This window comes from Mugil cephalus, chromosome 15 (genome assembly GCF_022458985.1).
Source record: "Mugil cephalus isolate CIBA_MC_2020 chromosome 15, CIBA_Mcephalus_1.1, whole genome shotgun sequence".
NCBI classification, from domain to species: Eukaryota; Metazoa; Chordata; class Actinopteri; order Mugiliformes; family Mugilidae; genus Mugil; species Mugil cephalus.
Window position 1 is genome coordinate 2,307,428 of NC_061784.1, and position 14,692 is coordinate 2,322,119.

At 40.9% G+C, this 14,692-nt stretch overlaps 2 protein-coding genes across 6 annotated transcripts in view; both read right to left on the reverse strand.

The window, feature by feature from the left end:
- The window catches only part of zmp:0000001168 (signal-induced proliferation-associated 1-like protein 2), a 31,519-nt gene extending 29,222 nt beyond the window's left edge, over positions 1-2,297 (reverse strand). Inside the window, exon 1 of the mRNA XM_047606326.1 lies at positions 2,267-2,297. The gene's annotated coding sequence lies outside the window, so the exon portion shown is untranslated. The remainder of the gene's footprint in view (positions 1-2,266) is intronic.
- A 3,299-nt stretch (positions 2,298-5,596) lies between these two features.
- Positions 5,597-14,692, reverse strand: part of LOC125020815 (histone acetyltransferase KAT5) — a 13,812-nt gene continuing 4,716 nt past the window's right edge. Inside the window, exons 1-15 of one of the 5 annotated variants that reach the window (XM_047606337.1) lie at positions 14,087-14,151; positions 13,940-14,006; positions 12,721-12,789; positions 12,387-12,523; positions 11,666-11,734; positions 10,974-11,141; positions 10,804-10,878; positions 9,804-9,869; positions 9,281-9,529; positions 9,092-9,181; positions 8,872-9,012; positions 8,672-8,765; positions 8,423-8,582; positions 8,247-8,328; positions 5,597-7,676 (exon numbers count right to left, since the gene is read on the reverse strand). In XM_047606337.1, coding sequence (XP_047462293.1) covers positions 7,542-7,676; positions 8,247-8,328; positions 8,423-8,582; positions 8,672-8,765; positions 8,872-9,012; positions 9,092-9,181; positions 9,281-9,529; positions 9,804-9,869; positions 10,804-10,878; positions 10,974-11,141; positions 11,666-11,734; positions 12,387-12,523; positions 12,721-12,789; positions 13,940-14,006; positions 14,087-14,107 — 1,623 coding nt within the window. In that variant the 5' untranslated portion in view covers positions 14,108-14,151 and the 3' untranslated portion in view covers positions 5,597-7,541. Of the gene's footprint in view, positions 7,677-8,246; positions 8,329-8,422; positions 8,583-8,671; positions 8,766-8,871; positions 9,013-9,091; positions 9,182-9,280; positions 9,530-9,803; positions 9,870-10,803; positions 10,879-10,973; positions 11,145-11,659; positions 11,735-12,386; positions 12,524-12,720; positions 12,790-13,939; positions 14,007-14,086; positions 14,152-14,692 lie in introns of those variants that run through there. The other 4 variants (XM_047606336.1, XM_047606335.1, XM_047606338.1 and 1 more) reach the window with 4 other exon arrangements.

Genomic DNA, 14,692 nt, shown 5'->3' on the forward strand with positions numbered 1-14,692 from the left:
CATGCTTTCTTCATTGTTTAGGTCTTGGTTTCTCTCTATGAAAGGGACCAAAAATAAACTGCAGTTTCACGTCCGTCTGAAAACATTCATAATATACATTCACACAGAGACTTCATGAGGACTAATTAGGAAGTGTGTCCAGAACAGATTAGACAGATATGGGTGTTTTATATGTTCACCCCTAAAACTGACCCATTTGTCAATTAAACAACTGCAGCGACTTTGGTTACTGATGCTGAAGTAATGTCATAATCTGCTAATTTTTGGGTTAAGTTGGACCAAAAAAGAAATCTGTATGAATCATCAGTCCTTACTTTTCACTATTTTCTACCATCTAAGATAGCCCTCAGATAGCCCTCCAAAGACAGGCCCACTGATTAATCAATAATGACAATATCATTAGTAACATCCCCAATCTCTCTAACACAACAAAATCTAACTCTAAAGTGATAGCAGGCAGACAAGTAATTGTTTGAAGTCATTTAATTATGAAAACTAACTGGTTCTACCTGCTATTCTACAGCTACTCCAGGGGACAGGGCACTCAATGAGGCAGTTTTGTTTGGTCAAAAACTATTGTTCTATGGAAGCAGAGAGCATTTTATAGGCTACAAGGAACACAAAGGTTTCAGTTATTCTGGTATTAATCTACTTCTAAAATCACATTTGTGTTCTGTGGACCTGCTCTCAGTGTTGGGGCTTCTGTCGGTTATATTGTTAGTGAAAGGCCGTAGTAAATTGACATATACTGTATATGCAGCGCACTGGATGGCAGCAGAACAAAACTCAACAGCAAGCTGAGTTCGGGCTGCTTGATGTGAGCAGCATTATGTCAGTGCACCTCATGCAGACGTGCTTATCACTCGCCGTAATAACGAACAGCAGATAGGGGGAAACAAGGCAGATTTTCACACGCACGCCCGACTGTTCAGACAAAGTTAACCCCGATGAAAAACATCACCCCCCCCGTCAGCGCAGCTGGGAATAAAAATTCAATGCCATTAGGTCGCATTCACTTATATCCTTCCTCCCATCCTGTAAGGTCAAACTGCATTTTATCATTTAAAACGGTATTATCAACCACAGTGAATACCACACACTGGGTGAGGGACTATGCAGCTCAATGTAAATTAAATGGCCCGTCCTTTGAGTGCACTGGCTTATGTAAGCTGCTGCTGCTTGTCTTCCTCCCTCTCATCTCCCCATCCCTGCTTTTCTCTCTCTACAGCAGCATCCCATCCAGCCCCTGAAAACCCTAGCATCCCTAACGTCTGTTAAACACACACACACACACACACACACACACACACACACACACACACACACACACACACATCCCCATCGGTGCAAAGGGGGGGTGGTGAGGGTGAGGAGGGGATGGGGGAGCCTTACTCCTGCATCCCTCATTTTCTCTGCCACCTTGAAAACAACACCCCAATCCCGGCTGCGCTTCTCCATTCCATCATTGTCTGTGCACATCACATGCAGCAGCGTTACAATCGTCTTTATCCTCGCAAATCCCAGCCCTCTGCAGACTGGTGGCTTTTTTTTTTTTTGTCTTTGAAAAAATGTATCTGGTCTAAATCCTGATCCTTTTTTTTTTTTTTTTTTGTCCCTGCATCTTCTTTCTGCCTGTCTCTCTTTCAGTCTCTGAGTGCCCCTCCATCTATCTCTCCCCTGCACCCCTCCTCCCCTCCTCCACCTTGCCCTCATCTCTGAGTCCTGCAGCCACAAGCGCTCTACAGCAAGGTTTCGCAGTGCCTTCTTGACAATGTCATAACACTGTTTTTAAGAAGATCTCGCCTCGGTGGAGGGTGCACAATGGAGGGAGAGGGAAAGATGATGATGGAAGGGGGTGGGAGGGGGGGTTGGTGTCAGGAGATGAGGAGGAAAAGGAGGGCAGGCCGGGATGAAATGCGACAAAGGTTGGATTCAGACCTACCTTGTGTGGAAATGGTATGTGCAAGGCCCCTTGACTCACTGTGCAAAATGCATTTTTAAAGAGGTGACAACAATACAACGGGCAGAGAGGCAGAGGGAGGACAAGATGCCTGGCAGGATAATGCCAAGCCATTATTTCATATCCTCTCTCGCTCTCTTACATTGTCTCAGGTTGGACTGAGCGACTAAGAGAGCATATGCATGCCTATACAGAGGTATGTGGCATACACGGTGAGCAGATCCAGCCGTCTGAATTGATTACCATCAGAAAGAGGGCACGGGGAGGCTGGAATGTGAATTCTCGGTACAGAAAGAAAAGGCTTACCTCCACATTTCAGTTCTGCTCGACCCTGCCTTGTTTCATCCTGTTCCTCTCTGCCGACTCCCTCCCCTTCTCTCCCCATGACAGCATTTTTCTGCTATCTATCTCCACGGTGAGGCTCTTTCTCCTCCTCCCTCAGTTCCTCCTGTCTGATGTCGTCTTCCTCTCTCCAAAAATAAAATAAAACAAGACAAACAACGCGCGCACTTCCCGATCCCTGCGTCTACCGGCTCCTCTATTCTGTTGTTAAAGTCAAGAGGCAGGTTGATTTGCGCTGTCCTCCTCCCTCTTTCTCCCTCTCGCGCTGATTCTATTCCATTCACATCACACTAAGCCAACCCCCTCTTTCTCCTCCTCCTCCTCCTCCTTCTCTCTCTCTCTCTCTCTCACACACACACACACACACACATGCACACACAGACACAGCTTCACCCAGCCCCTCTCTCTCTCTCCTCCCCCCTCCTCATCTCCTTGTCAGAGAGAGGTTGAATCAGCGACGGACAGACAGCAGTGCCCTCTCTGTGTCTTACACTAAAATTAAAAACCCTTCACTGGTCCCGAGTGTGAATTTGATGAATCAAAAGCCCAATTTCCTCATTTAATAACATCACACGTACAACCAGAAACGTGACACACTAAATGCTGATGCAATGTTGTTTCAAGATAGACCTCCTATAATTTCCTTTCATTTACAAATACAATGATGCAAACGGGTGCTCCTGACATCAGACACATTCATTCTTTGGTGCCCAAACCGACATTTCTGCACAAGAGAGATAACGGCACAAAAGCACAGGGGCAAAGGTGAAAAAGGCAGTGTGTGTGCGTGTATAAGTGTGTGTGAGTGTGACACTGTGTTTATTTGAACAGTCCTCTTGTGTACTCCCCAAACGTAGTCAGTGTGGGTCGAGATCATAACAAACAATCAACCTGCTCAAGAACAATGAGGAGTGTAGCGACAGAGCTCGGCTTCTCCTCCCCACAGCGCCGTCTTAAAAAAACACATACCTGCGAATTTTGGGTCAGCGTTTAATGCTGATCAGACGATGCATGCATTCGTGCCGCTTAACCTACACGGCAGCGAGAGCCAAGTGTCCGTCACCATCCCCCTAATTACTGCACAGAGTTTTGACCTGGCCGTACCATATGGCTGCGTGTGTTACGAGGTCATCGGCTCTGGTCTGGATGGTTGAGGGTGGGGGAGGAGGAGGAGGAGAGGCCTGCGTTGTTGGTAGTGTGTGTCTTGAAGAGATAAGAAAATTAAAAAGAGAGGCACGAGTTGATAGTAGTTAAAACTGTTTTCTTGCAAACATACCTCGTTGTGTGTTCATTAGTGGCCAGGAGGTGTTTTTGTAGTTGTTTGTCTCATCATTTAATAAAATTAGTAAGTGTATGTCTTTTACCTACTGTGTGTGGAAACCATTTAGGTGTTAATACATTTCAACAATGTGGAGGTCACAAATATATCACAAAACAGTACGTGCTAAATTGTTTTTTAAAAAAATCTAAATATTAATGTTGTTAGTTTTTAACTCGGGTCAAACTTCCCAGATTCCAGCGACACAATCTGTTCCTGTTACACAACGATAAATAAATATGAAGCTTTCTGTGCTGGAGGATGATTTGTGATGTCTGAATATGTTAAGTTCAGATACAAAATAGCCTCACAACACAACAGTGCTACAGTGACACCGTGTGGAAATGTCCAAGTAAGACCAAGAACCCACATGCACTGCTTGAGAGTAACATCTAGTGCAGCATCTAGGACAATTGCAAAATACTGTTAAAGTTGTACTCCAGTAAAACACAGACAGAATGCACTAATCCTTGCTAGTTACAGTACATCAACTTCCATCAATTCTTCCAAAGTGGCAGTTCTGAACGGATACTTTTCAAGAATGTAACCGACTAAAGACAGCGCTAAAAATACACGAAGCCACAAAGAAACTACACCAGAACAGCTTCACTCAGGCTTTGCCCTGATTCTAAAGATGACATACCTTCTGCTCAGCCAGACTCATCAGTTTAAAATCTCCCACAGGTGTTCAGTTGGATTAAGATCAAGCGATTTTTAACCGTCATAGGACAGAATAACTTTGTACTGATTTGCAGTGAGCCTTCCTCTAAGGCACCAAGTGAACCCAGACCACAGGCCCTCATCCCCCCCTCCTCGTTCCTTGTCAGAGAGAGGTTGAATCAGCGATGGATGCGCATCAGGACTTGGGTCAAGCATTCTGCGCTGTTCTCGTGGTGTACTTGCACATGCACACATAGACAATATGGTGACAGGAAACTCATACTACTTTCTAGAAATTTACTGGCGTCATTCCTATAGATCTAAATCAAACGTCACTTTAGTTCCTATTGAAACCCTAGCCAGCTGAGGACACTTTGTGACTATAGGCCCTGTCTTCCATGGCCCTACAACTAAACCCTCTTTGAAACCTATTTAGATGTTTGTCCCTTGCCATCTTGATAAAATAGTTGTCTGGGCCCAGCCAGGAATCAGGATGAGGAAATCTAAATGTCAGGAAGCCCGCCCAAATGAGTAATGTGGGGGGGCTGGATATTGGATTAGTGCAAAATTCCTGTCTGGTGAAGACAGGTGCAGAAAGAATATGGGTGTGATGTAACGTTTGAGAGAGGCTTCACCAGAGCTGCAGTGCAGTATGTAGTGTGGGAGAGGAACAGCTCAAACCTCACATGCAGAACGGGCCCAAGCAGCAGCCTGGTGATCACTGGCCTGTTTGCTGCTGCGGAAACACGCTGTGTCTCCAATGACACCTCCTTCAGAGAGACTATTGAACAGCTAGCTGAAATGGCTAATAGTGTAACACAAGCAAGTTCAGCTCTTTGCCTACCTTGGCCCGTCCCACTGTAGAGGTGTACATCAGCAGCAGGCAGTATTGGGTCACACATACAGCAGTGCACTAGGCCGGTTCCTGACATTAGGTTCTTGTTTTTGTTATTTAATCTTGTAGCTTGGGTTACCATATTTGATCCAGTGCAGCTGTCAGATTTACTCAGCCCCCCGGCAGCTGTAACACCATTACAGTGGTCAGGTTGCATTATTACATTTTGCTTTCAACAAGCATCTCTCATGCATTACTTTAGCCTTTGGTTTGAACTTTCGTAACGCAATTGTGAATTCAGTAGCAGAACTAGTGACGCTGCCCCCTGCTGGCCAAGCTCTATACGCATTTAGTGAAAACACAATCCATCAGTATTTTTAAAATGCCAGCGTGTTTTAACCTGAATAACTTTGGGTTCATCACTGCTCTTCTTTCTTCTCTATTCCACTACGAATATACACATTAAAGACACCAAAACAGATTCTGAAGATTTTTTTTTTTTATCAATTCAACAAGCTTTTCATATCAAATGCTCAAATGATAACTGTCAACTGTGTTTCACATAAAGATATACTAAATCATTTCAACAGGGCAAATTCCTTGTCCTTTTTGACATGTAAACAAAACCACAAACAGAAAGTAAGATATCACTTTCAGGTCTTTTCCTTTAAAATTGTGCAGCCTGTTAGATAACATTGAGTTAAAAAGAAAAGACAACTGTACACTAAATTTACATTCCTCTAACAGTTCAGCATGGCTTCTGTCTTCAGTATGTACAGTCACAGCACACATATGTTCAACTAGGGGACAATGACTTGTATCACTGATCGTGACTGAACATCTGAACAAAGAGATGTTGATGGACTACAAACCAACTACTTAAAACACAAGGAAATTAAAAGAACAGACACTGTAGATTTGGAAACCCTGAACTGATCATGTTGTTATTTTGTTGTTAATACAGATCATTAGTTGAATCGTGGGTCTCTACATGGTCCTGGCTGTTTGTTTGTTTAAATATATATACTTTGACAAGAATGCTTTATTGAAAAGGTGGAGTAAGCCATTCCCATTGAATTCAACACACTAGCCCCTTCAGTGTTCTGTAGGAAGTCAACCCCAAAAATTCCTCCATTTGCATTTTCAAGTAGCTGGGCAGTGGATCAGCTAGGGGTTGCTATTGCAAAGCTAACATGCAGAACAACTGCTTCGCAGAGCCTAAACACCAGCTCTATATAGCAATACTCACAACTCTCCTGTGGCTTTGGCTGGAATGGTGATGTGTGGTCTCAGTCACTCGTACCAATCTATTTGTTTTTCCTAGCGCATACAACTAGTGAAGCATGAGGGGATATCTGCAGGATTAGATTAAGTTTTTTTTAAATAAAAAAAGTGCATTACATTAGAATGGCCTACTCCACCGTCACTGTCATAAACTGATCCTAAAAACAGCCCTAACAACAATCAACTACTAGATCATTTTCTGTTCTATTAGTTGAGAATCCCAATAAACTGAAATTTACTGTTGAGATGAGAATTTAAATAGACAGGTATCTTAGTTCAAAAAGAAAAAATATCTGAAATTTTCACTGTACATTTTGTATTTACACACAACCAATACACATTTCGTTTAGTCACTTGTAATAAGTAGAAAAGAAACCACAGCCTGCTACTCAGGCTTGAAAATTATTACAGCTCTTGTACCCAGCAAGAGGTGTCAGAGATGTCACGAAGCCTGAACAATGTAAATAGATTTCCCTATTTAAAGTAGAAAAAGGCTGTTCATTTGCCCCATTGTTTATAAGATCTGCTGGTCAAGTTCACTTTCCATGTGCAAAGGTTTCTGAAACAGGACTTCAGTGACAGTCACACAAGAGATCTTGTTGGACTGTGTCTACAATCAAACCTTTTAGGGATTTATAAATTAATATAACATTTCAACTTGGCAAATCAAAGGACAAAAAGACACTTTTGTTTGTGATAGCCATAGCAACAAAAGGAAAAGAAATTCTCTTTGATTATTTTACAAAATATGAACTCGTCAACAGATTTGCTGCTCAACTAAAACTGGTTATAAGACCACCACTGGGTGCTTTAGGTTTTAATTTACACTAGAATATAAAGAGACACTACATGTAACTTTCAATGCACTGTTTTAGTCATGAACAGGATCTTTTACACGGCAGAAAGTGTGTTGTGTATTGACGGTGTTACGGTTAACCAGAGTTTCATCCCCACGTTTGACAGCTTTATAAAGTCACTTGTAGCCTATTCATCTCAAGAGACATTTTACTTTCACTGTTACTTATATAAATAGGTCCTGTGCTCAAAAAGGTTCTTGGTGAGACAGCTCAACAAAACCTTCATCTGATCCACTGTCCACTGTCCCGCTCCGAGGAGAATATTCAGCAAACTGCGCTGGGACTCTACCACTTGCCCCTCTTGCTCCAGTCCTTAGGAGTGAAGTGAAGGCATTTAGGATCTATACGCAAGTGCCTCTTGTGCATCGCTCTCTCGTGCCCATCCACGATGTCCTCTGAAAGAGTCAGGATGTACTGGCCCTACATTCAAATAACAAGACAAAGTTATTTCATATTCTGTACTGTACTTCTGTAAAGAAATACATCGTTGACACAGACCTTTACATCATACTCTTTTCAGAAACTCAAACCTAGTGACTGTGGTGTAGTCAAAAAGGACCGAATGGGATTGTGAGCTTGTCAATTACATGTGGTGTTAACAGCTTTGAATGTGAATGAATGCTGAATCAAATCGTGTTTATTTGACTGTCACCTCTACTGCAGCGAGCACTTGTTCTGTTGCCCAAAGCTTATAAAGACTTTGCCCTTTATTTACACTTGTTCTCTTTAATCACACACACGGTTTAGAGTTCGTTGAGCCAGCTCTGATGACCTTATTAAAAATAAAAACACTGTCTTACATCTTAGAGATAATGAACTCAAGAGTTTGGGAAAGGACTTTGAGAATCCTGTTTTCTGAAAGGGGTCCAATCTTCTGGTATTTATTTATTTTCTTTTACATTTCTCAGGAAACAGACATAAAATCCAGTCAGAAAAATTAGCAATTTGAAGCAGAGTCCTGTCTACAGCAAATTCACACATAGCTCTCACCTTGTAGTAGTTGATTAGGTTGAGATACTGAAGTGTTGAAATGACATCTTCTTTCTTTACACTTGTGATCTCACTGATCTCACTGTGGGTGCCAAAAAAAGAAAGAAGTTAAAAATAGTTACATTTCTATTCCACAAACGATTCTTTGAGGAGGCTAAATATAAACATTCACATACTTGATGGTTATCTGTGGTCTTTCTCCATTGTCAGGTTTAAGGTCCATGAGAATTTCCAAGATGGTTTGAGACCAGTAGGAGCGATAGGACAAGAGACCAAGGTCAGAAAGCGGCTTCTCTGGAGTGCCCGTCTTCCCTTCTACCTTGGACAGCTCGTAACCTGGCAGATACAATGATGGGTCATTATCAAAGATGGAATGAACTCTAATGTTTACTGATCACTCTGACTGCTTTTAAAACTACACTTACTGAACTCAATGAGCAGTTTGCCATAACCTCTCCGCTGGTAAGGAGGTAAGGTCAGGATGCAGGCAACATTATAATCTTCAGTCGACTCTTTTTCCTGTGGACAGGGAATAATAAGTTAATGTCTGGGTACCTTGGGTTAGATAAAAGACTGAGTGCACCCTGCACTTGTAATTCAAAATTCTTTGCTCATCTTGAGTTACCTTGGAGAAGTAGCCCACTATGTGGAAGCCTTTGGAGTCATACTCTGTCATTACGTAGAAGAGGAAAGGGTCTGTGTCGTAATACAATGTTTTGTGGTCCAGGAAACACTTAGCAAGTAAACACAGGTTCTGGGAATAATTCTGCGGGAAAAAAATGTGTCAATAAAAACACAAACAACAAAATTGATGTCAAATTTAGAATACAGAATCTTTTACTAACTTTGTTTTTCCTGCCGTCAATCTCAAAGAATGATATAGTGCCTTTGCGGTAGATCTCGTTGCCTGGAGGATGTCTTAGATTACATTTGGTCTGTCACAGACAAAAGGAAAAAAAAGATGATGAGCACAAAGTGAACCAATCCAGGCATCAACCTCGGACATACTCAAGATGTTTCAAAGAGATTCTTACCAAATGCCTCTGGAGACATTTAAGGCTTTTGAGGTACTTGAGACAGAATTCACAGAGGTAGAGGATGGGCAGTGAGGTGAGTTCCTGTGGGTACGGGGAGAAGTACCAGGGCTTCAGTCTGTGCCGTCCCAGCTCTATACACTCAATGTTTTTCATCCGGGTGACTATGTCGTCGTGGCTACGATCCGACACCAGACTGCCCGTCATGCGGGGTGCTGTTGGGATGCCATCTGAACTGTCCTGGGAATCCTGGTGGGAAACAACGGTCATTCGACACATTAAACACCATTTCTACAGTAATTCTCAAGCAGTTAAAATAAGTTTAAAACAAAAAGCTGAATGAAATGTAAGAACTCTTTTACACATTTAGATTTCTGTAGTTAATTTGGGTAATCACAGTTTAGTATAAAAGGAATCTGGGTCTGAGGTAAGCAGAACCTCGGTTTTATCTGACCCAGTAAGGCACAACTGAATTTGGACAAAAACACACAATCAATGGGCAATAATAGAAAATAAAACAGACCTCTGGTGGTGGTGGTTGAAAGACACTGGCACTTTGAGGCTTGTTATACTGCAAAACCTTTATCATCTAGTAGAAAAAAAACACAAAAAACAGGCTTTTGGAAACTAAAGAGGGGAATAAAATGATCTTATCCACACTGGGCATGTTGGTTAACATAATTGAAAGCAATGTTGTATTTCAGTATAGCATTTGCAGTTTTGGTTCATTCCAGTGTGGGTTCACCAGGAGCCAGACAGCTACACTGGCAATTCTAAGCAGTCATAGATATGTGAGACGGACACAAACATTAATTTATGTGGGTTTGTCAGGGATGCTCATGTGGATGAGGAACCAATCGGACACTGTCATCAGAGACAATCTGAGGCGCTCGTGTCTGAGGTCCGACCTACTTGATCTGGTTACTTTTCTCTCCTGTTTAGTGACTTTAAAAAATAAAAACTTTAAACAGCAAATGTAATTAAAGCAGAATTATATAATCAGTTCGTCAACTAGGTTATTTCAGCAACAAAAACAATAAATATGGAAGTATATGTTACACAGTAAATACCGTACTACATTCTAAAGATGGATTTATTTGTGGAGTCAGATTTTAGTTTAATGGAAATGGTCAACAAGTCAAGACTCAAGACCAATAGACCCACAGAAAATAAGACCTGGAGAAAAAAGCAACCAGTTGTAAGTTGAAGAAATAAGAAGAGAAGAGGGAAAACTGCTACATTTGAGATGAGACAGATTTCTACAAAATGATTTACCCTCTTTTAATCTCTAGAGGAGTAACTGTGTAATGTGGCTTTTTGCCTGGCTACAATTTGAAGACAATAGGAATTTCATTTACTAGAACGTAGAATTTATACAACACCACTTTAAACTATTTACTCCTGCTGCACTGAAGAATGCAACCATCAGGACACTTCGATGAAAAAATATGATACATCTACAAAATAGAAACATGCATTAACTCTAAAAGAAGCTGTAAGGGGAATATAACAAAATGACAAACCTCGTCAGTTCCCCCACAGTTAGCTTTCCTCTTCCTCCCAGACTGAGCAGGGATAAGTCTTCGAGCAGTGCCGTTCTGTGGTTAGAAAGGAATAACATATCTTTATCAGTAAAGGGCTAAAATCTTGAATTCAATCCTGTAAGAAGAAAACTGATTTTTTTTTCCTGTACCGTTGTGAGCGAAGAGATCGGCTCATGCTCTTCTCTGGCCTTAAATGTGTTGGTCTCTCTCACAGCGGGAAAAACAGCTGCCTGAGTGGCTTCAGCTGAACTTGGCAGGGAGGGCACGGGGGCGGCTGGGGGTACCTGAGTCGCCACGGGGACGGTCTCTACTTTCCTCTTCTGAAGCAAACAAACATTGTTAGACATATGATTTAAAATTAACGCAGACAAAACGAACACTGAAATCAGAAGATTTGTTTCCAAGCCAAATTGATTTATTTAATTCCAGCCTGACCAGAGGCATGTGTTCAGGTTTTTAAAATATACGCCAATGTCATGATTAAAAGCTGGGTATTGCAGTTTTACCTCCATCTTAATTTGATGCACAGCTCTGACAGTCCGTGCACAGATGGAGCAAAGAACTGTGTCTGTTTAGGAGCCACAGCAAACCAAATTAAACATGATTTTGAAGACTCCTGGTTATCTCAGGTAGTCCAATGCAAATTACCCCCCATTTAAACCTGATATTAAGATGTGATGGACACAGATGTGCTGCACCTGCGTTGCATTCAAATATGTCTGATGAACCAGATCTTTTGCCTTTAATCTTTGTATGTGTACGGTCACACAAAACACATGTTAATACCAGGCTTCAACAAAAGGTCTCAGTCATTTCTAGAATTGGTAAATTCAACTTGTACCGGCGTGGGGAGAGTTTTGCCTCTGGAAGGAGCTGTGGGGGGTTGTACGTTGAGTTCTAGAGTTTTCCTCTGAATTGAACAGAAAGGAAGAGAAGGAAGCGGGTTAACTCACATATATGTCAACCCTCAGATATTCACCGTACACATGCACACAATCTTATCAATGCATCATTAATACAGAAACCACCAGAGATACTGTAAACGTAGCTTCTGTCATCTGAATCAAAAGGAGATCCAAATCCAAAATGTTGTTTTCTGTCAGTCAGGAGGCGACATTCAGGTTATTAGTTAAATGCCCACGCATCTTTTTGCAAACATGATGTAGTTTTCAGTTTTCTGCCCAGTAAAACAACCACCGATTAAAATGATCAACTCAAAAACACTTTCCCTATTAACTGAAATGTTATTATTATAATTTATTACTGTGCAATTACTTTCTATATGATTAAGTGTGAGTGTCTTGAAGTAGTAGTAAAAAAAAAAGTTAGTAGAAAAGCTAATTTACCTAATCTCATTTGTGTAATCCATCAATAACATTTTATCAATCTTAACTGCAGTTATTTTTTCCACAATAACTGAGCATTTGCACCTGAACAACACACTCGGGCATAGAATGTAGGATAATATATAATATTATACATCAATAAATTATGCCAATTTTAACAATAATGTTGTAATTCTGGATCTGACATTAATACTGAGGGCTGTCGTATAAACTCACCACTTCTCTCTCTGGAGAACTGGGGCGGGAACCTGGAAGACCATTCTTGGTTGGTGTTTTAGCTTCTTTCTTAGGAAACTGAAGCTTCTTCATGTCCAGCCTGTCCGCCGTGACCCACTCATCCAGGCGTTTGTTGACTTTTAGCACAAGCAATTTTATGCAAACAAGAACAAAAATGCTGTGATGATTCTGTGTAATGTAACCAAGTCCACAAAGTGACTGAATGAATTGATTCACAAAATAATTCAGATTCCAAAATCAGGTACAAAAAAAAACACACACACACACAAAATGTTGTTGTGAACAGACAAGGAGACACACAAACTATACTCACAATCAATGTAGTGAACATAGAAGAGTTTTCTTGACGAGGCTTCCTTCACACTTAAGATTTCTGCCAGCGCTGTAAAGTAAGCAGAGAAATCACATTTGACCTTAGCAGTGCTCAAACCTGTGAGAAACTACTTTTTTGCTCTTTTTCCACCTCCTAAAATTCTTAAAATTTTAAACAGACCACAGAAAAACAAACAGATAACAAAAAAAAATAAGCAAAAGACAAATCCAGTTCATCAGGAGATCAGGAGATAAACAGAATGTATCTGCCATACGAATGAGCTTATTATGCAAGAGTGGATCGATAAAGACAGAAATTCTCACTTGCCAGATCAATAGATACTCGTGAAATTAATGCATTCTAGTACAACAGTCCTAAAGTAAATCTTTGTAGGTCAGATGGTGTAAGGTATCATATGGGGAACCAGCTTCATGAAGGTTTTGGTACTCAATATTTATTTAAATAACAGAGAACTGCTGATTCAATTGTATTTTTTATTTTGGCAGGTGTGGTTTGTAGTACTATTGAATCGTATTGTGTTGTACCAACACGTTTTTATTATTTTGACAACTCATTATAGCCAGTGGGCTAGGCTAAACAACAGAAACGCTTTACTGATTAACTCAAAATAAAGTGTGTGCATTGACTTGAACGGGCTAAATTAAGTCAACTGTTTGGAAACCAGTGCACGAAACCTACTGGCATATGAGACTGATTAAATGTCAGAGAATGTCTGCAGTTCTACTGAGATATCAGAATAGTAACGGAGCCATGATGAGACTTGAGAAGATTACAAATAACATTTTAACTGATTGTCAATGCAATGGCAATGTTCGGCTGATAAGAGATGGCTTCGGTGTTTTTGCATCCTGGGACAAGCAATAACAACCATGTTCAACCACGACACCTTCAGATAAACAAACACGTATCCTGAACTGGTTCTTTAAAGACATGTAAACATCAGTCTGGTATCAGGTACCCGGCTTTAACCTATAAATGTTTTGAATCCAAATGTCACTGAATATAAGTGTGGTAACTGCTAATTAAATAAAAGACTCTTTCGTAAACATTCAAATTCGGGCTCAGTGACAGAGCTGAAGTGCATGTGTGACTCGGTGACTGCGGTGTTTAACCGGAGGCCGAGGCTTCTGTTAACAACAGCTGAGGCTCGCTAGCTAGCATTAGCTTAGCATTGGAAAAACAAACTGGCAATACTTACGCCATTCGTCCTCGTGTTCTTGGTTTTTGCGAAGAACGGGAAGGCGACAGCCCTCGACGATCTCGACCTGTATAAAATAGTGTGTTAACTTGCATCCTGAAATTGCGTAGTGTCAATAAAATAACATTATATATTTCGAAAACCCACCGATGATGCGTTGTCCGCCATTTTCGTTATCTGCGAGAGCAGGAGCAGGGTGTTGTGGGAAAATGCCGGTCCACTGCAAAGATGAAATAAACATTAAGATGGAACGTCTACAGCGAACGATGGGGGCGGAAGTCGTAAAAACGAACCCGGAAGCAAGCTCTCTTATATATCTCGTGTTTTTATGTGGATATCCTTATGCGCGGCACCTTATTCACAAACATCAACTTTTTCGCTTAAATTATGTAAATGTTGTGGCTATTTAGACAGCATTTAGACCACCTTTACGCTTTGTTGAATAGTATTTTAGTGAGAGTTATTAATAGCAATGTAATTAGCAACAACTAGCAACACCCACCGGCAATGCAGTTACATTGCATCATAGCAAGCAAGATGACATTTACATGCAGTTATGCTACTTTAAATATAAAAATTGGATATTGACTGTTTATTTATAAATTGTGTCATGTCAATAGTTTATGCTAAACTAGCCTATTTGTTATTTTTTTATCCTCAACATTTTGTCCAAGCCATTGTAGCATTTTCTAATATCAGTGAATGTCTCTTATCTTAATAGTACTTTGTCAGTTACAGGGCTTCAGTTTTCAG